The sequence below is a fragment of the Pezoporus occidentalis genome, unplaced genomic scaffold (genome assembly GCF_034315485.1).
Source record: "Pezoporus occidentalis ecotype Australia unplaced genomic scaffold, CSIRO_AGI_Poc_V1 ctg1, whole genome shotgun sequence".
Lineage (NCBI taxonomy): Eukaryota > Metazoa > Chordata > Aves > Psittaciformes > Psittacidae > Pezoporus > Pezoporus occidentalis.
In genome coordinates this window covers 16,504,758-16,532,432 of record NW_026912778.1, presented here as the reverse complement: position 1 = coordinate 16,532,432, position 27,675 = coordinate 16,504,758, and the positions used below count along the sequence as shown (strand labels likewise).

The 27,675-nt window shown below is 37.8% G+C and overlaps 1 protein-coding gene across 1 annotated transcript; it reads right to left on the bottom strand.

Annotated features, from left to right (window-relative positions):
* Positions 1–1,081: 1,081 nt before the first annotated feature.
* Positions 1,082–27,675, bottom strand: CHIC2 (cysteine rich hydrophobic domain 2). Its single transcript, XM_062604340.1, has 6 exons — positions 27,352–27,675; positions 20,048–20,102; positions 19,745–19,900; positions 4,799–4,855; positions 4,573–4,632; positions 1,082–1,806 (listed from the first exon to the last, which is right to left on the bottom strand). The coding sequence occupies exons 1-6, from the start codon at positions 27,468–27,470 to the stop codon at positions 1,756–1,758; spliced, it is 498 nt and encodes a 165-aa protein (XP_062460324.1). The 5' UTR covers positions 27,471–27,675; the 3' UTR covers positions 1,082–1,755.

The window sequence follows — 27,675 nt, the reverse complement described above, 5'->3', positions numbered from 1 at the left end:
GTCAAACACACTTGTGTAGGCTTGTATGAAAAGCATAGCTGAGCTATTTTCAAAGTAAACAGTAGGAATCCACAGACAAAAGCTGAGCAAAGGATGAGGTTTGGGAACAGATACAGAAGATTTAGATTTAAGGAAACTTGTAACTTTCTAGACCACTCCCACTATCAACAATTCAGGAATATAATACTCACAAGATAATATTTTACAGAGAATAAATATTTTGAAGACATAGAAAAATAGTTCACAGCATCAAGGTATTTGTAATATATTACCTTGAAATAAAACTTGTATTTAAAAGATTAAAAAGAGAAGACTATTCTTGTAGTGGTATCAACTTTTCATTCATACAAATATTATGCAGGGTATATTTGTTTTTTTCGTATATTCACATTATTGCTTGCTACCACAACTGTACAAGGAACATCTTAACTTACATTAATGTTCACATACAGTAATTTTAGATACCTAAAGGAAATTAAAAAACATGATTGAGTTGCAATTAAAAAAAAAACTATATGTGAAGATATGTACAACTAAGATACAAGAAATGAAAATACAACTGGCCTGACCCAAGCATACATCATATATCCAGTTAAAAAAAAAGTCTTACACTTATGCAGAAAATAATACTTGTAAACCAAAATAAGCAGAAGCAAGGGTGCAATAAATAATTATCTAACACATTTAAACTTTTCACTGTTGCCCAGTGTACCCTGCTTTGATTATTTTTAATACATGGCATCTGCATTTGCATCTGGAACAGTATTCAAGATTTCTTCAATAATCTTTTCCATTTATGTGGCTTCAAAACAAACAAAAATAAAAATCCTGAAAGGTCCTCTTGGACAATATTTTCTAGTAAAACAAGTCATCCTCCACCTCTGTGCACAGGATCTGGTAAACAGAACAAAGCTGATACATGGCATTATCTTGAATTAAAACAGCTACATTATAAATTGTAATACCAATATGCTTTTGTGATCTTGAGTTCTACTAACCAGATGCATGCAAGTCTCTCAGCAATTCTTCTAGTCTGAGTGAAATAATTCTAGTTTGTTGGGTTTTTTTTAAAAAAAAAAACAAAAACCAAAAAACCTTTAAATTAGAACTTTTTCAGAACCAGCTGACTAGACTTCTTCATGAAAAGCACAGAGATTTCTACTAATGCAATGACATCTGGGTTCCAAAAAGCACAGTTTCAAAAAGAACTTTATCTCCTTTTGTTGGAAGAGGGTAGCCAATATCCCAAAAAGAAATAAAAATATTTACAATTGACTAGTCCCTGACAAAAGCTTAGGAAGATCTCGGAAGGTATTTCAGCATGTGAATGAATGATTAAAAGGACTTACATAATGTACAGTCAATCAGTTGTGTCATTTTGGGATAAAAAAATACCTGCTCGCTTGTATACCATTTTCAGCTGTGTATTTAGTTATATATATATATATGTACACACGCACGCGCACACATATAAAAGACTCTTTGAAAATCAAGATATACTAATAAACAGAAGTAGTAAAAGTAACAATAACTTAAGTAGCAGTTAACATTTGTGTGAAATTCCTTTGCAGTTTGACCAAACGCACTTGGAACATGCTCTTACTGAAAAAAATAAACCCAACAAAACAAACAAAAAAGAATGACAACACCACAAGATTCTGTAGAACCAATCTATGTTACCACCAGGAGAGCACCAAGCAAGGCACCATTGGAAAAACAACATACTTGAATAAGTCTCTATAAATAAATCAAATGTTAATCTGGTCGAAAAATCGGTGTCTTTGGTAAAAATTCTATAAGGATGACCTGTATAAAAAGAAAAAAAAATATGTATTAGATGGAAGATGGCAGCAATCTGATTATCTATCATAATGATAATTCATAAGCCTTTTTTTTCCCCAAGTACATCAAGTTATAATGATGATCAGAGATCACTTAAATTCAACTGGAAAGGTTTGCCTACCAACGCCTAACGTCTAAACAAACTGAAATACGCTATTACATAATTATTCTTTGTTATAATTCATTTACTTTATTAGGAAAAAATTATGAAAGAGATAAACATTTATTAAAGAAATCAGAAGGTGCAATGTATGCAAAGTTATTTTTAAATTACATATTCAATTCCCTTTACTTATTTTTTTTTCCACTTGAGTATTCTGAATTATATTTAACATTCAAAACTTGTACAGATAGAAAGGTGTATCAACCTTTGCAAAGTTCCCATATCTAACGAATCTGCAAGTAGTTAACAAGAAACCTGACTAATGCTTTTGCATGATTATTCTTATGGCCCCTATTTAAATTTAAACCAGGTGTTTCTGAGCTACGAACACATGGTACTGTACACTCCAGAATACAATCCAAGCATTCATCCTACTTTAAACAGAAAGCTTAAGGGAAATACTCACTTGTGCACTTTCTTCAGAAATAACAGTCATTACACAGCAGCATGATTGTATTCATAAACAAATAAACACACCCAGTAACATAACTAAGGATTTTATTTACTTTTAGGGGAGCTTGCCTTTCTAAGAAGTTAAAAAAAATAATTCTAAACGTTTTTGATTGTAAATGAGAACACAACTTGGCTGCTTAGAGAGTAACCACTTTATCTCTGATAGCATGTTGAACATCAGAAGTCTCTGATTTTATGTCTAAGGCAAACAGATTCAAAATAATATCAAAATCAGATGTATAAATTTAGCTTTCAAGAGATATTCAGAAGTGACTTATATTCAGAAGTGATGTAAACTGCTCAAAATCCACTGAGCCCTGACACGAGTCAACCAGTGAATGCTTCGAATTCCAGGGCTACTGATATTCAGACAGGGTTTCAAAAAGGAAGCAAAGACCCAAAGCTGGAACTCTGTGTTTATGCCAAAGATGTAAGGCTATTGTGGTTCTGTCTATTTAATTATTTATTTAATTTAGCATCTTCAGCAGTGGATTTTGAACTTCAAGCTGGAAAAGCACCAAGTTTTGGGTACAAGAATCTAATTTAAATAATCTGCTTTAGAAAAAAGGATATATATTATTTAAAATTAAATCATAAACACAACATTAGGGACAAGAGACCAGCAAATCAGTTCCCTGAAAATGAAAAAATGGTAGAGAGGTTTTGTAAAAATTCTCTCGTTATATATGTCTGGAGATAAACATTTCCCAAATTGAAAATAAAATCTTCATCTTTAGCCTGTGAAACTACATGCTTATGACTACATATTAATGTAAACAGGTCATGCAAAACTTATTTTAAATTGTATTTAACAGAATTAATATTCATCCGTAAAGGTTGCTGGGCTATAGCGTTTACAAATTAGCACTGTACATGTCTTTTTCAATTGAATCTGCAAAACATTGGATGTGACAATGTCTTCCTGCAGGAAAATGAAATTTTCAGTGAAATAAAAAAAAAAAAAAAATTGAAACACTTCATTTAGGTAAAGTTCAAATATACTTTCTGAAATTTGCCTTATTCCATTTTCAGCCATGTCTCTTAGATCTAAACAACAACAGAATTGTAGAATAGATGGTACAAAAAAAATCTACTTATAGAGTCATTCTGTGAGAAAGCACTTTAAAGATCTTATGTTACAGGCTAGAAATAAGATCTAATTTACAAACAGGAAAAGGAGGAATACTAAAAGAAAATTATTCTTTTAATACCTTTTCCAACTGCTTAATCACTTTTAAAATTTTTATATGCATGATAAAGACCACAGATACGTCAGAACTAATACAGTAGACATTTCTCAAATAATAATCTTTCTTTTTAACAGGTTAACCCTTCCTATCACCTGCTTCCTAGAGCATTAAAAAAGTATGCAAATTCTGATGCTTCTCATATTTTAGCAGCTTAATTTCATCTTATTCTATGTACCGCCAAGATATTCTGAAAACTGAAATAAAAGCAGCACCAAAAAAGAGAAAGAAGGTTGCAAGCTAAACAAACTGAAATCCCACATTGGACATCATTCATTTTAAACAGTATATTCTCACTGTATATTTCCAAGATGTGCTTATGGAGTTTCAGCCAAAGATTGGAGTAAATTAAACCTCCAGAGACTGATTTAAAAATATTTTAGTGACACAGCTTAGAGATAAAGATACTTTCAAGACAGTTGAGGTAAGGGGCAGTTAAAATTTAAAAAGGCTAAAAGTTTCTTAAGCTCCAACAGCTTAGTTGAAAGGTCTTCTTCCATACTTTTAGACTTGATTAGCATTATATAAAACAGCCATATCTGACTTGCTGCGTAACCAAAGTTGTGGTTATTCTTTATACAGCATCTAAAATTTCACACTCCATCAGCACATGTTCAAGCTATTTTATCTTGGCAATTAATTTATTATTTTTCAGAACACAGTGAAGCCTTGTTTTCAAGTCATTCATAACTTTATAAATCAGTCCTGCACATGAAACCATGCATCTGTGAACCGTAGAAAATCCTTGCACTCAGGCGATTAAGCTCCTGACACCTTTACTGATTAATAATCACGAAAAGAATAAGATCAGAAGCAAAATAAATGATCATTTAATAGAGAAACTCACAAAACAGCCCTTTAACTTACATATTCCATCATGTTATTCGTTTCACATTTCCTTTTGCTTAGTCTCCAATGCAAGCACAGCTAGACAAGGAGGAAAGAAAAAGAAGAAAAATGAGCTGTATTTTATTGCAGCACACAGACTAGCCCATTTGTCCACCTTTCATATTTTTCGTTCAACAAAAGCATCTGTTTCCATACTGTGCAATTCAAACTCCAACAGTACGAAGCTGCTCCCTGCGGCACTCACCTTGTGGTATAACCTATTGTTTTCCCATTCTAATAACTTCTCAATCGATCTTCGTGTCTGGAAGACAAATGAGAAAGAATTTTACTCTTGACTGGTTTTAGAAAAACTTTGTTATGCAGCTGCTTTTGTGTGAAAGAGAGGTACAGGACAGTGACTGAGTACAGGGTGGTCTGTAGTACTATCAAAACTTCTCTGGTATTAAACAGTAACTAGAACAACTTTTTACAACACCCAAATAACTATCTTCAAATATTTTAGAACAGCTGTTCATATGTATATGCTTTCTGGTTCTTACAGCAGTTAAAACTTTAAAATCACAGAAATTATGAAGTGATGTAAGTATAAAAGCAGGAACACTGCTCCCCTAGTATCAGTGGTCTAAATGCACCGCTTTTGAGAAGGTTGGTATCTAAACTGACAAATGTTGCCAACTATTTTGCAATGCTGTAGGTCAAGTACAAACATGCAATACCCTAAACAAAAGAGATTTTTTTGTGACTTTTATATCCAGATTTTAGAGACTGAAAACCAAATGCAGAAAGTTCCAGTAAATTACACAAACAACTATAACTATATCTGTGCGTTGTATAAAGAGTGAACCCAGTATTTAGGATTCTAAAGCAAAGTTTTACTGCTTATGTTGCCCACACTTGACACTTCGTATAAAGAATCCTTAAAGCTGTTTGCAGAGCTTTTTAAGATTATGCAGTATCAAAAGGACATTCTGTGCTGCAAAGTTTCACAGTATTTTGAATATAATTATTCAGTTATATTTACATTTAAGAAATACATACTGACATTTATGGTCATTTGACTGCCAGAATATATACTGCTTAGCTCTAAATGGGATTTGCTACTGGCTATGAATAAAAAGAGGATAATTCATGGTGCCAGGTGTTAAGATGAGACCAACAGAGCTGCAGGTGCAAAAGGACAGAGCAATGACAAGGATCAAATACAACTTAGTGCAGCTGCAGCTTCCTTACAAGGCAGAGAGGGGTGAGGGGAAGGGATGAGAAAGCATCTTGCTGTTATTAGTACAAAATACAAGTACTGTAAATGAACCTTAACAAATCAAACTAAATGCTGTCATGAGAAACAAGGATGTCTGGGTAAAATAAAACTCAGACAACAAATTACTCATTTCCCACTAAATATTAGCACCTTGGTTCTCAAACATCAGTTTCTCTCTAGGTTTAATACCAAAGCATTGTGGGGAAGCATATCTAAGCATGTACTGTGGTCACATGATTCAAAATTAGATCATTGCTACCTATGAGTAATCATTACACTGAATTTTTATTATGTTTTATTTTAAAAAGCACAAGTCAAGGAATTATCACAAGGTGGATGTGCTAGTGACTAATTCATCACATCAATTGGGGATTGAGTATTTTGGGGGTTATTGTTATTATTATGTTTTTAAAGACAGTGCCCTTTAACAATAATCAGTAGACCTCACTTGTTTCTTTGTAAAGATAGCCTTTTAGAGTCTGCTCTCCTTTTAAATGAAAATAGGGCAGCAGTTATGGTCACACTTTTGTTAATTTAGTTGCCAGTCAGCTCCAAATCAAAAGAAAATAAGGCTGCAGAGTGTAATTAACATTCAGTTCAGTCGTTTTGTCCCTTGTCTAGCCCCCAAGCTTTGTTAAAATTGCCATCTGAATGCTGAAGGCTGTAGGGAAATCGATTTGATTCTAATCGCACCATGAAAAGAACATGATCTAACTGCTTTCAGCCCTCCGTAAATCTGTACTAGGTCTTTAGCACAATGCAACTTCCAATTTAAAAAGCACTGAATGTCTCGTCAATGACTTTGTGAAGAAAAAAGAACAAGGAGCAGACATAAAAATTCCAATAGTTGTTTAAGCATTAAAGTTCATTTGCATCACAGCAAACCTGAAAAGGGCTGACCTCTCAAACCGCCTCTCAGGTCTATGAAGTTGTAGCCTTGACAAGCTCACATTGACAGAGCTCATTGACTCTGAAAGGCTACTCTATCAATGGTGAAAAATGGCAATAGGTTCTACTCTGAGCAGGCATCTGCCTGCCCACCCGCTGCTAAACCAATGGCAAAACTGATTCAAAACCTGAATCTACCTTGTAATCTTCCTTTCCAGAACCTTTTAATAATAGATTAAGATCACTATATAATTTAATTTCATTGTTTGCCCCAAAGAGTGTGAAAAACATCCAAGCTTTTCAGATTCCAATAAAATTACATATATATTACAATACATACACATAAATAAGAAATTGATAGGTAGTTATGTACTATTAATTGGTTTGTTTAAATAAGAAGCCAGTTTAAAGTAATTTGAATAGTGTGAGATAAAAGCACATGCAGCTTCAAGAATACAATTATTTAGGTTCCCAGAGCTTTAAATAGAATCCTTCCTGAGGTATAATTTGGGACAGTCATAGCTCCCAAATCATGTCACATTACCAATACAGAAATAAACGTTAACGAAAATTAGACTATAAAATATTTCTGCGAACCTCAGAGCTTGGGATAAAAAGAAATGAATCAAACAGCATCACACAATTCACTATAGTAAGTTTTCTTCCTACTTGACAGGTGAAAAAAAAGCACTTGCACGTGCAGCTTAATTAATCACTGCTCTTGACATCTCAATGATTTACAGTGAGGAGCAGGTGAGGATATACAAAACCAGAAAGGAACACTTGATTTGAGTGTAGCATTTCCAGCACACTAGGATGACAAGCTTATATATTCTATCAATGGTGTACAGAAAAACCCATACAGCAAATTATTTGTTAGCCGCAACAAAAGCACAAATTAAGTGGAAGAGAGACTTACTTATTAGGAAGATTTAATACTATCCAGCTTCTAATTTAAAACCGCAGTGTAATATTTGAGCAAACTAAAACTACAATTCAAGTACACATTTTAGCATGCCAATGATAAGAAAGTATGCTTTGTAACATATTTTGTGAAGAAAAAGCAGATAGCCTTTAATGTTCACCAAATTTTGTGAAACAGAGCTCTTCAATCAACAATCTAGATGCAATGTTTAACGAAACACTCCTGTAAAATAACTGATTCTTTAAAGATATTAATGTTTGACAGCGTCTTTGAAAAATCAGGCTACTGAAAAAAACCCAACTCAGAATACATTGTCACCAATGCTTATTGCTCCCAATTAAGTAAAATAAAGTTTTGCCCTTAAACATGGAAGAAAAAAAAAATAAATAGGAAGGCTATGAACTTTTCATGCAGAAACAAAGCAGCATTGAATACAAATACTACATTACCTGCATTACCAACTACAAGACCTACCAGTGTCTACTGAAGTTAGCTTACAATTCCAGACACAGTTATGATCTGGACTGGGATGCTGCGCAGCCACAGGGTCCCTCTTGCAGTGCATGACCTGGAACATGCACGTTATACTAAACCATACTACTGAAGGGGCCAAAGCCCCCTCAGCTCCGGCTGTAAATCAATGAATGACTGGTACAATATTAAACAAAAGGATCTTATACATGACTCTCAAAACAGTGGTAATTTGAGTACCTCCCTTTGTCTTTTAAGTGGGGAAATAACCTGGATAGTAACAACTCCACTACTGATTTTATTTGTAGTTGTCTGGGAACAACAGAAGAATCTCCAGCTAAATGTATTTGATCTCTGACTTCTCACCTGAAAACTGCAAAACATATGCAAATGTAGTGCAACATTAGTCTAATAAATAGAGATTTTAAAATTCCTTCATATAAAACTTTACCAAAGTAAAGTATTAGTAATTCTGAATATTGTCCTGAAAAAAATACCCTTTATGCTCAAATTTCAAAATACAAAGAGACCAATTTAAGCAGATTTTTGTTGATTCTTATAGGGTCAGATTTTGTATTATATACCAGAAAAGAAAGCAGAAGGAGTATATCAGAGGTCTGAACTTTTAAGATGTCAAAGAGAAAAATTATGGATGTCAGAATTTCTATTCATTCTCCAAAGATAAACCAACTATAGAATTCATAGTCATGTAATTTATCAGCACAAACAAAATAAAAAGTAATCTTTCAACTGAATCACACAACTGCACACTCATTTTCAACATGCCAGAACATCCCCCAAGTCAATTTTGAAACCCACATTGGTACCACAAAAATGTTAAAGCTGTACTTGGAACACACATACCTGAATTACATACATCTTTACCTGTGCTGAGCAAGTCCCCACCTTTAACACTGTGTCACAAATAGACCCTTTAGAAACTGTAAATTTGTAATATTCCAATCTTACTGAGGAATTCTCTATTTGTGAAGGGCAAAGATAACAAAGGTGAAGCCTGAGTTAAGTCCAGACCCTGACATCCTGGAATACCTGCTTCAGCATGTACAGTAACTTTAAAAGGTGTATGATCAACCACATAAGAAAGGTGATGCAAGATACACCCATGAATAGCTTGGATATTTCTTACTAGAGACTACTAGGTGCTCATCCCAGAACCCACTGCAGCATCCATGCAAGAAAATGAATGAAGCCCATACATCAAGGATTGAAGAATATTTGGAAATAAGTGTAGCATTCTGGTGCTTTTTGTACAATCTTGCCTTCTCCAACAGGATTACTATTGCTGTATCTTGTCATACCTTACAGATGATTCTGGGCAGAAAGCAAGCCCAGACAAAAGCAGATCAAAGCTCTTGATCAGGCAAAAAGAAATATAATCAGAATTCTGGAGTGGAAGAACTGACAACATCAAGTTCCCTTCAGGAGACTTGCTGTTCTAAAAGATAGCCCTGAGGATATTATCCCATTTTCTCACACAATCTTTATACTAATTTGTATGGGTCTCAATCCCGGATTAGTAAATCAGGAGAAATTAATTTAAAGCTTCATTAATCAAATCAGATCAACTACTTTCTGGAAAGGTCTCTTCCACCACACTGCTGATATAAAGAGAAGAGCAGCATTATTTGACATTACTGCATGTAACAGGTTTTAATGTTTAAGCCAAAGACGATTTCTGAGACTCTGGTTACCTTAATTGTCAAACTCCTAGACTGTTTAAGAAATCACTAAAGCAATGAAGTATGTGGAGAATGGAGAAGGTATCAGAAACATACACCCCATGTACATTATTCAGGAGTACAATAGAGAACATCTTGTAGTATTATCACCATCAGACTAACTGATAGATACTGGATGACTCCAAAGTCACTTTGGTCTGGAGCAGAAATGTGTGGCCAAGAGCAATTATCAAGGAAAATCCCTAAAAGATGATTACAAAATTCTCATATAAATATACTCTCAAATATAGAAAATACAAAACTTTCAAATGAAAAAAGAGGCTTCTAATAAGTGGAAGCAAGGACAGGTGGCATGGGAAGAGTACAGGGATGTTGTCCAGGAAGCTAGGGACCAGGTTAGGAAAGATAAGGCCCAGTTAGAATTAAACTTAGCTAGAGGTATTAAAGATAACAGGAAGGGATTATACAAGTACATAGCAAATAAAAAACAGACTAGGGAGAATGTAGGCTCCCTCAAGAAGCTCTCAGGAGAACTGGCTACACAGGATTTGGAGAAGGCTGAGGTTCTGAATGACTTCTTTACCTCAGTCTTCACTGGCAAAGGCTCTGACCAAACCACCCAAGTCTTGGAAGGCAGGTGCAGGGACTGTGAGAATGAAGATCTTGGGCCCACTGTAGGAGCGGATCTGGTTCCAGACCATCTTAATAATCTGAATGTGCACAAGTCCATGGGTCCTGATGAGAACCATCCACAGGTCCTAAAAGAGCTGGCGAATGAAGTTGTGAAGCTGCTGGCCATCATATTTGAGAAATCATGGCAGTCAGGTGAAGTTCCCGATGACTGGAAAAAGGGAAATATAACCCCCATTTTCAAGAAGGGGAAAATGGATAACCCGGGGAATTACAGACCAGTCTCACCTCTGTGCCTGGCAAAATCTTGGAGCAGATTCTCCTGGAAGGCATGCTAAGGCACATGAAAATCAACAAGGTGCTTGGTGACAGCCAGCATGGCTTCACTAAGGGGAAATCCTGCATGACCAATTTGGTGGCCTACTATGATGGGGCTACAGAACTGATGGACAGGGGTAGAGCAGCTGATGTCATCTACCTGGACTTGTGTAAAGCATTCAACACTGTCCCACACGACATCCTTGTCTCTAAATTGGAGAGACATCAATTTGATAGGTGGACCAGTCGGTGGATAAAGTACTGGCTGCATGGCCGCACACAAAGAGTTCTGGTCAATGGCTCAATGTTCAGCTGCAGACCAGTAACGAGTGGTGTCCCTCAGGGATCGGTGTTGGGACCGCTCTTGTTTAACATCTTCGTCGCTGACATGGACAGTGGGATTGAGTGCGCCCTCAGCAAGTTTGCCGATGATACCAAGCTGTGTGGTTCGGTTGATATGCTGGAGGGAAGGAATGCCATCCAGAGGGACCTGGCCACGCTTGTGAGGTGGGCTGATGCCAACCTCATGAAGTTTAACCATGCCAAGTGCAAGGTCCTACACCTGGGACGGAGCAATCCCAGGCACAGCTACAGGTTGGGCAGAGAAGAGATTCAGAGCAGCCCTGCCGAGAAGGACCTGGCGGTGTTGGTCGATGAGAAAATGAACATGAGCTGGCTTCAGTGTGCGCTTGCAGCCCAGAAAGCCAACTGTATCCTGGGCTGCATCAAAAGGAGCATGACCAGCAGGTCGAAGGAGGTGATCCTGCCCCTCTACTCTGCTCTCCTGAGACCTCACCTGGAGTATTGTGTGCAGTTCTGGTGTCCTCAACATAAAAAGGACATGGAACTGTTGGAACAAGTCCAGAGAAGGGCCACGAGGATGATCAGGCGACTGGAGCACCTCCCGTGTGAAGACAGGCTGAGGAAGTTGGGGCTGTTCAGCCTGGAGAAGAGAAGGCTGCGTGGAGACCTCATAGCAGCCTTCCAGTATCTGAAGGGGGCCTATAGGGATGCTGGGGAGGGACTCTTCATTAGAGACTGTAGTGAAAGGACAAGGGGTAACGGGTTAAAACTTAAACAGGGGAAGATTAGGTTAGATATAAGGAGGAAATTCTTTCCTGTTAGGGTGGTAAGGCACTGGAATAGGTTGCCCAGGGAGGTTGTGAATGCTCCATCCCTGGCAGTGTTCAAGAACAGGCTGGACGAGGCCTTGGGTGATATGATTTAGCGTAAGGTGTCCCTGCCCACGGCAGGGGTGTTGGAACTAGATGATCTTAAGGTTCTTTCCAACCCTAACTATTCTATGATTCTATTCTACGACTCAAGGTGCTAACTTTGTATTTTAGCCACTGGATATTTTAGCGCTCCTGTAAGAGCTAAGTTACCAAAGTAAGCATAGCTAGTTACTTCCTGTAATGACGTGACAGTGACTAGAGTCAACTATTGTGGGGCCTTCATACTATGGAGAAGACCTGTAGAAGAAATAGTCTTGACCCTGACAAAATTAACTCACTTCCCTTGAGAAGGCCTGATTGAGGTGTGGTAAAACACACTTCACAAGCAGATGTTGAACTGATCCATGAAGCATCGAGATTGTAACTAGTGCTGTTATTTTCAACTCTTTTCTTCTAAAATTAAATTCTAGCTCTGACTCTTTGCCATTACAAAGAAAAAGGAAAATTAATCTCTGTTCCCTCCTATGAAATTATTCACATCTGGCCATAACAACCTAAAGCATTCACCTCCTGCTGAAGGACATTCTCGTAGAAAGGGCAACAGAAAATTAACACATAAAATGGAATGGACCGTAACAGCAATCAAAACAGGACTGAATCTCCATCAAATAACTCATATGTTGTCATCCACTGTGGGAAATTCTAAACTGAACATGAGTGAAAATTCCACCTCCATCTTTTCTTTTAAAGTTACAGAGATGTTAGTTTGGGTCCCCATCACTTATTTCCAAAATACCCACTAGTATGCTATGGAACATAGTTCAAAGACAGTGCAGGTGGAGAAACTAATCTCAGGTTACATTTCTATTAGAAAATGAAACTGTGCCCAGAAACATTCCCATTCACTTGAAGCCAGCTGGCAGGGAACAACTTACATCTGTACCAGTAAGTTTTCATAATCTCTGAACAACTCAGAGAGCCTGGAGCATTCCGGTAATGCCTAGGAATTGCTACACAATACAGACCCAGAGCCTGCCAGGGACCTCTTGAAGACTAGAAATTATAAAGCACCCATTCCTAGGAACACTGTCAGTTTTAACTTATCAGTATATAGGAAGCCTTTGGCTTCAGCTGTTAGGAACATTTAAGGGTAAGCACCAAGAATGGAAGAGAAGCTACATAGCCAGAAAGACTGAAAGGCAGCACAACCTAACAAAATAACTCTACAGTCCTCTGTAAAATAGAGCACTTTACTAGTGCGCATGTTGAAGAGAACAGTCCCTCTGAATGAGACAGCCTCCAAAGTGCCTTGCCCATCTAGGGCTGAACAGAAAATTACAGAATCCCAGAATCCCAAATAAGTTGATCCTGTAGCAATTAACCAATTTAGGGAAAAAAAAGCTAGCTACTTAAAAATATTTTTTATCACCATCATCATTAGTGCTCCAAATTCAGCAATTAATTCCAAAATTCAGCAAAAATAACTTTTATGTGGAACAAAAAGAGAAGTACCTTATCAATTTTTCACTTCAGTGTATGCTTGGTGTGGTAGAAGACTTATCAACTCCTTCAGTCAGTCTTCACTTTTGTAGAACAGCTGTGCCTCTCACCCTCCCAACTGTTTTGTCAGCAGTCATGTTTCTTAAAATACCTTTTCTTTTTGTTGTTCCAGTGGTTAAATAACAGCCTACTTTATTTATACATAGTACTCAAGTTACTGAAAGCGCTTCACTTGTGCAGAAAATAATGCCTTACCCTGGTTTGTTTAATAAAGTGAGAAAGTGAATATATCCCAGAGCAAGACTATTTTGAAAAAAGGCAAGAGGCACAGGTCACCTCACACTTCCCAGCAGACCACTCTAGTCATATGCTACTGTAACACAGACTCTAACAAGTTATTGTTCAGTGAAGTGCTTTCTACTTAATGTTATCATATGAATTTCAGATAATTTTGCATTCTAGTTCTTTCCTCAAGAGTGTTTGCATATGCTCTCTATTTGGCATTCTCTACAAGTTGCTAAAGACAGAATCCTAAAAATTTCCAAATCTGACAATTAGCTAGACCATTTTTAGCGTGCTCTTTCAAAATAGCTCTATGCAAATTTCAACAAGCTTACATTTGTTTCAGAAACATGTCAAACTGGGCATGAAAAGCAATACAAAAAGCAATATTAAACCCAAACCACTGCATGATCTATGATGTATAAGGTATAGAGAGGGAGGCACAATGTAAAAGGCACTATAATAGGAAAATGTTAATCCTGCATGTATTATTACAGTTCATATTGGTATCTTCAGAGATATCATTCTAATAACAAATGCACTAGCATTTACAGAAACCAAAGATACATGCTGCATTTACGATTAATATAAAACCTATTAAGAATACATGAAATTACAAATTTAACTTTAGGATACATATTTTTAATACTAAAGGATCTGCATTCCGAAGGAGGTGATCCTGCCCCTCTACTCTGCTCTCCTGAGACCTCACCTGGAGTACTGTATGCAGTTCTGGTGTCCTCAACATAAAAAGGACATGGAACTGTTGGAACAGGTCCAGAGGAGGGCCACGAGGATGATCAGGGGAATGGAGCACCTCCCGTATGATGATAGGCTAAGGAAGTTGGGGCTGTTCAGCCTGGAGAAGAGAAGGCTGTGTGGAGACCTCATAGCAGCCTTCCAGTATCTGAAGGGGGCCTACAAGGATGCTGGAGAGGGACTACTCATTAGGGACTGTAGTGACAGGACAAGGGGTAATGAGTTCAAATTTAAACAGGGGAAGTTTAGATTGGATGTGAGGAGGAAGTTCTTTCCTGTAAGGGTGGTGAGGCACTGGAATGGGTTGCCCAGGGAAGCTGTGAATGCTTCATCCCTGGGGGTGTTCAAGGTCAGGTTGGACAGCGCCTTGGCTGGCATGGCTTAGTGTGAGGTGCCCTGCACCCCATGGCAGGGGGGCTGGAATTAGATGGTCTTAAGGTCCTTTCCAACCCTAACTACTCTATGATTCTATAGAGAAATAAACTACTATTTTTTATTTAATTATAAATATAAGTATTTTTCATGCTAATATAATTGCCCTGCCCCAGCAGGCTGGCAAACTAAAAGACACAGCAGAACTATTTGCTCCCACACCATATTATGCACCGACTCAATACCCTTCAGGAAAGCACATGAAAATCTGATAAACCCTTACAGAGTGCTCTCAATGAAATAAAAATCTGAGTTCAGAGGTAGGGGAAAAAAAAAAAAAAAATAACCACAGAGCTATACACTGATGGTTTGACATTTATAGTTTTCTACAAGCATTGCCACTTTAAGTGCAGTACATGGAGGACTTAGTGACTCTCCTGTCCAAAATTATAGTGAACAATCTTTAAAGAAAAATATACCATATCTGAATCTTCAAATTCTTTTAAAGCTTTCATTTCATAGCTAACACTAAAAAAAAAAGAGCCAATTTTAAAGACCTCTGAAGGAAGACAACGGTCAAGAATGCATATTTGATTCATACAAGCTCTATTTGAAAAGTTTTACTAAGCTGACTAAAGCCAATATAGAGAGCACATATCTTCTGGTTAGGATAAACAGAATAAATACATTACAATTTTACAGATTCTGCCAAACTGAATTAAAGAGACTTCAAAAACAAGGCACCTTCCATCTTATGTAATCGCCTTGAGGAACTACTTGGAAATGCATTATGGTATTAGAGTATCTCCAGTGCCAAGTCCTTGGCAACAGGGAGAGGAGAAAAAAATAAATTCTTTTCAGTTTTGAAAATTAACGTAATATATTCATAGCTTCAATAAACTGAGCTATTTTAATGTCAGTACCATCCACTGACAAGCAAGACTACTGTATTTAAGAAAATTCACTCCAGCTCCTCCCTGACATATTTAATCAATACTTGGGAATTTGTAATTGGCTTATGTTTATATAGCACTCTGAAGATGTAAACTGCTATGTAAGTGACAACTAATGATGAGGCTTAAGAAGCATTCATCAGCTTTGTGTGAATTCACAAACAAACAAGTAGCTCTTGAAAGTATTAATACAGACCGCTATTAAATATCTCATTCTATTCATTTTAAGAGATTGCCCATGAACCTTCTGAAACATGCAATTTACATGTACAATACCAGCTTTTAAGAAATCTAGCAATACTGCAATTCTATCCTAGCTTTCATTGTTACTGTTTCTGTTGAAATTATTTATCCTATTTACACACCAGGAACTACAGTATTTAGTTAATACTGAAAATGAGTGCCAATTCATTTGAAAAAGTGGCTCTAAATGGGCACCTCAGCCTGTAGTGCTTTTCGAAATTATAATTCACCATGTCATTCCTTTTATTTAAAGAACAATAACTTAAAGACTTAATGCTCATTTCTACAATCTGGAACTTGTCCCAGGAAGGATAGTATAATCTGTGAGCAAAACTGCTGAAGATCATTGATGATCCAGACCTGCAAATGAAGGCCTGTATTTCCTGTAACTCTCTTGAAAGCTTTTATTCATTAAAATTGAATCAAGACCACATAAAAGGAGAGAGGCAATAAGATATTGAATCAAATTGAACATTTATTCTACTGGTGAAGACTAGCAGGCTTTTTCTCAAATACCCCAGTGCAAAAGAAGAAAGGAAACAATACTGTACAAAGACTTCCAAAACTAGCACTGAACAAAACACTGAAAGGAAAAATGCAGTGAAGGGAACGCTTTCATTGCATGGAAATGCATTAAAGTGATATAATTAACAATTAAGCTTACAAATGCCTGAGACTTAAATTCTTAGTTTGAAGCACCTGCTGATTTAAGGAGACAAACCCAAAACTTCTTATTCACTCCACAACAACAAGCGTATATTCCCACTACACACAAGCTTTCAATAATTGTCTGTAATTTCAAAAACCATATTTACATTTGTGATAACACTGCCATGTTAGAATTTCAGAAGTCAATGAATGGCTGTAAAAACATAGAATACAAAGAAAGATTAAGAGAATTACTGTAACTTCACAAGCTCCAAAGCTGCGGCTTTCATTTTGTCTACATAAACCTTTAAAAAAAGTTTCTCTGAAAATGAGTTGCAAAGTACAGCAGCAATTTAAGAACATGGTCTTATTAAAACAGGCATTTCTTAATCAGTCATTCTGAGAAAAGCTACTTTTCTACATTAAAAGTAATTGCATAGATGAAACTTATTTAATAAAAGCCTTAACTTCAGAAACACTCCCACTTCTCAGCTCACTGTATATGCAATTCAAAACAAATTTGTTAGTGTTCTATTTCAGTAGGAAAGGGCAAAGATGAAGGCTGGAATGTTTTCATTGTGTGATTAAAACACATTCTACACAAATTTCAGTTCTACATGAAACACTTCCATCCTGCTTTCAGCAATCAAACTCTCCAATTGTATGATCTTGGAAGTCTTGTGTGATCATTGCAGGATGTAACACACCAGTTCCAAGTAACTGTCCTTTCATTTTAGGACAGGGCTGAATTAGACAAGCTCTCTGGGCAACACTTTTCAGACAAAATGCAGTAACCTTTTGTTTATTGTTGCTTTAATATAATAGTTTTACATTGTGAGTGTCAGTGAGAAAGAATCCATTGTATCTAAAAGCTAAGGAGAAGAAACAGCCACACGTCATCCCGGATCCCTGCTTCCTCAAAAGGTGAATCCTGGCTATTGCAACTATACCTATGGCTGGAGTCTGGCTGGTGAAACAAGATGTGAAGAAGTCAGAGCATGGAAGATCACTTGATCAAAGTGATTCAAAACACTGTGAAGTCACAGACAAGCAGTACAAAGGTTCAAATGTAAGTGATTACTTTGCATTGAACACGTTAGTTTGCCATGTATCAGCAAAGCTGTAGCACTAGCAGCAAATCAAAATAGTCAATAGATCATTGGGGTTTGTTTGTTGTTTTTTTTTTCTCCAGTGGAAGAACATGAAGTTGTTTCCTGTCACAATTCCACTGGAATCTACTGAGCAAATTACAGATTGGAACCTAGATGAAACAGGTTGTATTTACAACTGCTGTCAGTTTGTAGGGCAGCTCCAGGTAATTCACATCACGCACTGTCTCTCATTTTTGCCACTTGTAGGAAAATACATACAATTAATTTCCTGCAATTGTCATAGCACTTTGACATAAGCTGATGGAAAGGCCTGCATAAAAGAAAAATCTTATAAGCTTGTGGATCCAATTCAGTATTGAGATCTTAAGGGTTAGAAAACCTGTAATTCCAGGTAAGAGAGATTTAAAGGATTTAAATCACTTTCTACTTTCCTGATCTGGGTCTACCAAGAAATAAAGTTGAACCCACTCATACCTATTCAAGCAACTCAAGTGGCAGTAACTTTTCACTGCTTTTCTGTGAGCAGTAGCCCTGACCAGAATCTACAAATCCTTTGCTTGTTTCCTATATTAGAATTTGCAATAGGTCCTTGATAATATCTCACAGCTTCAAATTCTATTTTCTAGCCCCCTCCTTTTTTCTGACTTTGTTTAACAATGTATAAGATGTTGATTATTTGTGACCTCTGGTAATAGGTTAAGAGACCCCAGTTTAGATGATGAGGGCTTGTGGCATCAGCCCCTACCATGTAACATCTGCTATCACTTCCTGCTACAACAGCACATCATATAAGAAAAATGGGTCCAACTACAGAGCACCAGATGCTTTCTCCTGTAGACAGCAGAAATGCAAGCTTCTCTTGTGTCTGCAATGAACAGAGCTAGGCCTAGATCAATAAAGGTAGGGTTCTAGGACTTTGATAGTCATGATGACATTCAGTGTACTTAATTGTACACAACTTGTAACATTAAGAGGTTTACAGAAGAGAGAAGGAGCATACACAAACCTTGCCATGAATTGGAAAGATGAACAACGCTAATAGCGAGAACAGGATGGGGAGGCACAGAGACTTCTCACAAAGAAGTGAAAGAGTACTAGCCCAAGAAAATTTTTATGCGCATGAAAATTGAAGAGACTGAGGGTAGCCTAATTAACTGCACTGAGGGAAAGAAAGTGAAAAACAGGCACATGCAATGAGCTTCTGCTATGAACAATATATTAAGTGCCAAGTGTACACAGAGACAAAACACTGTTTTCCAGGTTTTAATGTAAAAACCAAAAAACAACAAAAAAACACACCACAAAAAAAAAAACAACACACACACAACAAAAAAAAAAAAATCACAAAAAAAACCAACCAAACCAAACAAACAAAAAAAATAACAAAAAACAAAACAAACAAACAACAACAAAAAAGAAAAAAAAAAAATCAATTTACTCATCTACAGCTTGGAAACAAAATCTCAAAAGAAAAATCAATTATTATCTTTTTTTAATTGCCTTTTTAAACAAGTTATGGTTATTTGAACCAGTGTAAGCAGAAGCTCCTTAAAGCAAACTGCTACTCAATCACTGACAAATTCTGATAAGCCCAAACACTGTATGACAGAAGATGCAGCTATTAAAATAGTATGTTGAAAGCTACTTCAATAACTGTTGTACAGTACACAGTTCTAGTGGAAACATTCAGCTATGCTACCACTCACTGAGTTATAAGCTCAAAGTTCTGACAGGTGTCTGTTTTAACTAGTATTAGACAACTGATACCAAAACATGAAAGCAAACCGATTTAAGTGAGCTCTAGCACACTGTTTCTAAAGCTGGGGGAGGGGAAAAAAAAAACAAACAAACCAAAACCCACAAACAAAACAGAGAACTAAAACTAAACACCACCACAAAATAAGAACAAATCCTGCACAATTCTATATTAAAACTTACATGAATAGTTTGACTTACTCTTTTACTGAGGCAGATAACTGGCCACATACTACAACCTAAAGTGCAGCAGCAGCAAAGGCATCCACATAGTAGCCATCGTACATTAACTGGAAGGTTCTTCTTAAGACAGCTGTTAACTCTACTGATGCTGGCTTTAAATTCTTCAGGTGCAACCTACAAAGGAAAAAACAAAACAAACCAAAAAATAAGCTAGTACTACAGCAGTGCTTTTTATTACTTTTGCAATGGTCTACACCTGGAACTCTTGTTTTGTAATAAAATCTTAACTATGATTTCAAATTCCTATTCACAGATACTCGCCTTTCCAGTTAAAGATGAAGGAAATTCTGCTTCGAATTTGTTGCTTAGTCCAAACCTGCAAAAGCAAAAATAAGATCATACCAAAATTAGAAATAACTTGTGGCATGGAATGAAGTTATAAGCACCTCATAATACCCTCTGGGTTTGTATCACAATAGCATTAATTTCAGGGAAGAAGTTGTTAAAAGTAATTCCTAAAATTATCTTAACCAACAAAAGTACCCTTAGTACACAGTCTGAAATCCATCTTGCCTATAGCCTTCTTCTTAAAGTTTTGTTGATACTGCTGACTCTTCCCCAAACTCAGCAAAATCTTTATAAGCAATATGCATGAAAAGTGAAGTACTTGTCACAGTTTGAATTATCTCTTCCATCACCAGTGCAGATGTATCTTAAAGGAAAGCTCACCTAGGCTGTGCTAAATAACTGTTCTATGTATTAAAACTGAATCAATACCAGCTTCCTTATTCAGAAAAAAAATATTAGTAAGTTTCAGAACACAAAAATACTACCTAACAAAGCATTATTTAAATAATTATTTAAATCATTAAAATAAGTATTTAAATAGTAACTAATTTGAAAGAAACATACTGATTACAAATGTAAAGCTATGAAGGAGTCTGAGATGAGCTGGAGTCACTGACTATTCTAGATTTCAGAAGATCTAAATAGTAGAGAAGTTTCATATAATCTGTTTAAAAAAAAAAAAAGGAGGTTTCTATCTTAAAGTTGGCTGGTTGAGTTAATGAACAGAATGAACAGATAAACCTCAAAGAGTATTTTAATATCTTCTGGCATCTAGCCTGGGCAATAACTTCTAATAGGGACTATACAGTTTAACAAAGTAATTAGTAAAACTGGATGACTGGCTACTAATTCAGGAAACAGCAGTTACTGTAAAACTTAAGTTGTAATTAATAACCACCTGAAGATAAACCAAAGCAGTCTTACTATCAGATACTACAAACACCACAAATCAGAAATTAAACTGCTCAAGACTTGAATACAGGCAGCAAAACCTAACACACAGTGCTCAGTTGCAGGCAGAAAAGCTTACCTGAACTTTGATAGTTGAAAAGACCTGATTTGTTTTGGCAGTATGTTTACTGAGCAGCTAGATGTTTCTTGGGGTTTATTTCAGTTTTTTTTCTTACTGAACCAAATGATCTGCATGCTAACAGAGAACCTTATCCAAGTAATCAAATGGGCAGTTAAGTGCCATACCACAGTTGAGCTACTGTGGAAGGGCCTCACAAAACCCAGTGGACAAAAGGTGACAGATGAGCTTCTGCATATATAAAGGTGGTGAATCTTGGAAAAGCTGAACTATGCTTACATGATACTCAACTGAAGCTTGGTAGCTACAGCTCACAAGACAGATCTTTTATCACCAGTCATGATTCTCTTAAATATCTGCTCAATGCAAGCAGCAGCTGCCAGAAATATTGGACACCACTAGGAATAACAGGATTAAGAAGCCCACAGAGGCCATCATTTTGACTCTCCACAAAACCCTCATGTACCCATGCATTCAGTACTAGGTGAGGTTCTTGCATCCACATTTCATTGAGGACTTGGTGGAGTTAAGAGAAAGCAGAAAGAAGGAAAACTAATATAATAAGGGAATAAAACAGCTGCTTTAGGAGACTGACAAGGCTGACACTAATCTGGGAAAGAGAAGGCTGAGAGGGTATATGATCAAAGTGCAAAGATTCAGGAAGGCAGTGGACAAGCTGAATGACTGACTGCTAATCACCAAATGCCACAACAGAGGGCACTCACTGAAACTAGTCAGATATTGGTTTAAAACATAAAAAAGTGCTTCTTTAAGCTGCAAGTAGCAAAATTCTGTGGTCTTCCACTTGAGATTAATGATGAAGACTGTGACAACAGATTTGAAGACAGACTACACAAGTTCCCTGGCAAACAGACACTAAGGGAAAGACGATGTTGAAGTATATATCACCTCCCACAACTGCAGATGACAGAGAGTATAAGAATGGACACCAAGAGCAGCTAGACTTGCATGCAGCCAGCCCACAAACAGCAACGCCTGTTGCCTCAGTCTGCACCAGCACACTGGGCTATGTATTTTGTGAATTTGACTCTGTAGGCAATTTTTATGGATGGTCTCAAGGAAAGGTAAACAAGTTATCTCCCTATCACTGACTGCAGGCAGTAGAAGCATAATTATTTAGGACTATCAAAGATTATCTAGTCCAACCCCATTGCCACTAGACCAGATTGCTCAAAGCTCTGTCCAACCTGCCCTTGAACATTTCCAACAATGGGGCATCCACAACTTCTCTGGGAAACCTGTTTCAGTGTCTCACTACCAGCACCATAAGAAATGTCTTCCTTATATCCAAACCAAATCTACACATCCTGTTTAAAAACATTGCCCTTGTCCAGTTACTTACTAGAGGCCCTGGTAAAAGTCCCTCTTCAGCATTCTTATAAGCCTCTTCAAAGGCCACAATAAGGTCTCCCCAGAGACCTTAGTTACACACAAGTTACCTAAGCGTATATGAGTATTTGCAGTTAGAATAGTAGCTCTGTAACCCCTATAAATCCCTTAAAACTGGTGAAGTTACAAATTAACATTGTTCACCAGAGAAATATATGGCAAGTTTACCACTTCAACACAAAAGAAAACCAAGACTTACTGGAAAGATACTTCCATCACTGAAAATCCTGTTGAATACTCCATGACAGGAGGACCATCCACCCTTTCCCTACAATCCTGAGTCAAACCAAGTGCTGAGGCAAAAGTTACGTAAGCTTCAGAAAGAAGTGCCATGCCCTGTCAGTTAAGCTACTTAAAATTACCAGTAATTACCAGTGGAACCAAAGCCTGAAAAAAATCCCTTGGATCTGTATACACTTCATAAGCAGCCAGGAGCATAAGAAGGACTCCAAGTTCAAGATACACAGCAGGCATCAGAAGTCTCAAACTAAAAGGTAACATCTCTTTACTATATAAGTAATTCATCAAATCAGACAGATGTCTGAAGAGATGTCCCTTCAAAGAATGATCTTCATGTACTTGATGCTTCAACATCCAGAAGAAATTTTCCATGAATAATGGAATTAAATATAATTTTGAGCAATAAGGGATGGGCCAACTACAAGGATAGGATGATTCAGTCCAAAGCAGCTCTTGTTGCAAGAACAACAGCTGAGCTCCTATACAACACAAGACAGAATTTCAGCTGTCCCTCTACCCAAAATAAGAAGGAAGGAAGCCCTTTACGCTGAGGTGCGAGCAGGTAAGTCAAAGGCATACAAAAGTCTCCCTGCTTTCAGTTAAGTAACGAAAAGATGTAATTGCAGGAAAGCCCTGTTCAAGTCTCATCTTGAAGACTGGCTAGGAAATCAGCAGGACACACACAAGGCTTTTTTGTGAATGCATGATCCAAAAATATTCACATACTGAAAGCCTCAAACACAAGCAAATATTTATGGAGATCGCAAAAGCCATGTCAACAAAGACAACCCTACTGGAAAAGCTCTAGAGGTATCTGAATTTACAAACAGGCTGAGGCAGAGTGAGGCACAGAAACTTCTGAGTTTCTTCACCAGTTACACTTTAGTGAAGTTGTAAGTAAATGAGACCAAGACTCCATACTTGAAGCTTGTGGCAACATTTACAAGTGTTTATGGTGGGGTAGCAAAACTGAAACATCAAAGCTAACTCAAACAGCTACCAACAGCATTCTGAGACTTCTGTGTTACAGTTTTGTCACCACATGCAAGTAGAAAAAAACAGTGACTCCATACACTAAAAGCTTTGATAAGCAATTATATGATCTCAGTATTACCAATCTTGATTGTAATCTGCAATTTGGAAATTAAAATACTAGAAACTTCACAGAGCACCATGACATGTTCACTATAAAGACATAAAAGCTCTGACAAAAAGCAGCAAAAGATGTCTTAAAATCAATATTCTGAAAATCAGTATTCTGGAAATGTATTTCCTCAGCCAGCTGTCCTCATGTAACAGTAGATTTCTTTTCTACAATACTGCATCTTCAGTGACAAGTACCCTTCCCTGCTTGCTCTATGCTTTCTGCATTCTACATCATGTCTTCAACAGATCCACATTCACCTCCCAGATGACTGCTTTCTTTAACCTTCCTGGAACCTGGAAAAGTGTCTCCTGAACATGACTCTGCTTGAAAGGTTCAGCTCAGTTACTGCCCTTGTATACAGTTTAGAAAGAAAAGCTGAGAGGTAGAAACGTCAAAGTACAGAAGCTTACAGTATAGGACACAGCCAACCTGCAACCTTTTCTCAGCTTGCAACTCAAATATTCACAACATATAAAACTGACACACTACTCTCTTCACCTTTGCACTCTCTTATGGGGACACTAAACCATTTTTTCATTGCTCTTAACCATACTATTTAGTTTCACATGTTCACAGCCCTTACAAAATAAATATGTATTCCACAAAACTTAACACAGTCTATCCATAATTTCCACATAGCCCTGTTTTCACTCATATGTCCTTGATACAGAGTAAGGTTCAAAAAAATCTATCAGCAGAATTAAGTTTAAAGAAACTGACTTGGGTAAAAATATATTTTATGAGGGTTTTTTTTCTCTCCAAACAGTTATATTGCATCAACACAGAATATGCTAAGATGACAAATAGCACAGAAAGGCATTCATTAGCACATCACAATGGCTTTCCAGCATTCCAGCACTGCAAAAGGCTAATGAATCCAGTATTACCACTACAAAATACAGTTTGCTACAGACTAGCTAATACAGTCTGGTATAAAAAAGGCACATATGTCTCAGCTAGTAAAGGAAGAGGAAAGCACAGGAAAACAGCCACTGAAAAACACAATCAGACACCAAATACAAATATTCTCTTGCAATTTCAAACTCATCACGTACCCCTCTTTCCACCCTGAAAGCAAGTATGAAATACCTTGGACTTTCAATCCAGTTCTAAATCCTGTTATTTTCTCAGCTTTCAGGTTTCTTGCCATTAAAAGAGATCACCTCAAGTTATCAAAAAACAAGTCAAGTATTACTCCAGACTACTGAATTATCTAAACTTTGCTGGTGTGAAAACAGTTTAAATGAATATTAAAAAAACAATGTCAAAGAAAAAAAGTTTTGTAATTGTGTGCCACATGGTCCCAACACTGAATTTCAGAAGAAAACTTAGAGCTAACAAAAAAACCCACACTCTGGAAAGGCAAGGCCTTTGTATGTTTGATTTGGATAGTATTTACCCGCTGTCCTTAATTTGCTTTTAACTGCTCAGCTTAGAAAGATCTCTCACACACTTCCGTTGTCTGCTGGATGAAACCGAGTGGTAGTAAATGTCTTTCTGACATTAATCTGTAGGCATGGAAATGCCATATTTCAAACTCAACGTTATGTAAAATTAGAGAGGACAGACTGTGAAAAGAAAACTTCTGTTTAAATTCACACCCTGCAGAAGAGTGTCAGTCACTCTTTAAACAGCAGAGCCGGGGACAGATCAATCCAGTATTTGCTTAATTGCAGATAGTTTTTGTCAGACATTCCAAACTCATACATGTTTTTATACCAGGCCAGACTAATTCATTACATACATAAGGCTTGACCTACTCCTGAAACCCACCAAGTGAATGTTCTGACAGTGATCTAACTAATAATAAGCATCTCTGTCAATGACAAAAGAAGTTATAGGCTGTACAAAGGTAAAAGTGCCTGATGCTATTTGCTGAACTGTTCACACCTGGTGCAATTAAGAAAGCAGGCGAAGATGAATCGCCTAATTTTTGAGGTATGTGTTTGCATTTCATTGCTCATCCAAAGCCTAAAGTGCAAATATTTTAAGAAAGACCTTAATGTAATAATGAGCTAGTGACCATTAATAAACAATTAATGAGGTAACCATCCTTCTTCAACCACAATACCCTTAACTAGTCACAGACATGCTACACAAGCTTCCTACGACTCCACTAACAGGCCATGACCTTGTCTCACACAACTTACTTTCCAGTATTGGAGAAGAAACCAGTGTTTGCCTCTATTTCAGTTCTTTATACTTTTGCATTTGCTAATATGAAAACCGTGGTTTTGATGTTTACCAGAAACAGGCTGAGGCTACCAGCTTATTTTCAGAGAAGTCATTGGATGGGTAGCATTTTTTAATTTTTTTTTTCACAATAAACAGTCACACACTGAACAGTTTGGCTACATGCTTCTGTCCCTTTATGGGGCCTCCTCAGCCTCCTGCCCATTTCATCCTCCCAACTTCTCTCAGTCTATCGTGTCTTACTTCCTGTTGTTAACCAGACAGTAAACTGCACTGCCCAGCTGTTAGTATTACTTAATGCCAACCAAACATAGCAATAATGTACTAATGCGCCACAAAACCACTCCAAATTTAAGCCTGGTCTTCTGGAAAGGTCAATATCTGCAAATCAGTAGAGTTCATGGAACTCTGACATAGATCACAATACCTTCAACCTTTATGCTTCTATTGTAAGTCTAGTCTTGCTGAACAGTGAACAATGGAAAACAAAAAAAAGTTCACACTGCCGTGTTTTGCCTCCAGGTCGGTGTTTCAGTTTCTGCAGCTGTACATCGTAACTGACAACCACTGCATTTCGGTAGAGTGTGCCTAACAGAACTGACTGAAGGAAAGACACTCTCATCTGTTGCATTATTGATAAGCTCTACACTAACTCACGGACACTTGCTGCTAGATCATCAGAGATACTAAACACTGACAAAACAGAACTCAGTCACTCCCAGATTAAACACAAAGAAACAACACATCAATCACAACTTAACATGATTTTACACATACCTATCTGACTCACGGATACATTTTCTTTCTTAAAAGTTCTCAAGAACTGTATTAGCGACCACATGTCAGATGGGAGTGGGTAACAGATACATAAACAACCCTAAGCAATAGCCCAGACGGTCAGGTGCCTGCATATACCTGTTATACACAGGAACCTTACTTCCTGACAGCTCATCGTTTTGGACAAATACTTCACATTCCTCTGCTAGTCATAGCTCAAGTCAGCCTTGCTTCCTCAGCGCCTCGTTTGAGTTTTGCACCCGCTTGCGAGACCCAGGCAGCCCACAGCTGCCCGGCGGGACCGAGACGCCCTTCCGCAGTCCCATAGAAGCAGTAAAGGCCCAGCATCCCCCTCACCCGCCTCCCCGACCTGGAACCGCCGTCGCCACCACCCCCAGGCCCGGCACCCAGGGGCCCCTGTCCCGCCGCCCAGGCCTCCACCGCCCGCCCCGGCCGCGCAGGCCCCGGCGCGGCCCTTACACGGTGACATGGCCGGAGCCGCGCACCACCACCGGGTCAGGAGAGTACTTGAGGAGCTGCTCCTCTAGCGCCCGTTCCTCGTCCTCCTCCTCCTCGTAGATCTCGTCAAAGTCCGCCATAGCCAGGCCCAGGAGTCCGCTGAAAGAGAGAGGAGCCGGGGCGCCGCGACAGGGCCAGCCGCGGAGGCCGGCAGGAGGCGGCCGGCAGGGACACCCCGATGCCGGGGCGGGCGGCAGCGGAACCCCAGCAAGGCAGCAACAGCGGCAGCAGCACCGGCTCCGGGCGAGGAAGCGCCCGTCACCCTCCGCGGGGGGAGGGGGCGAG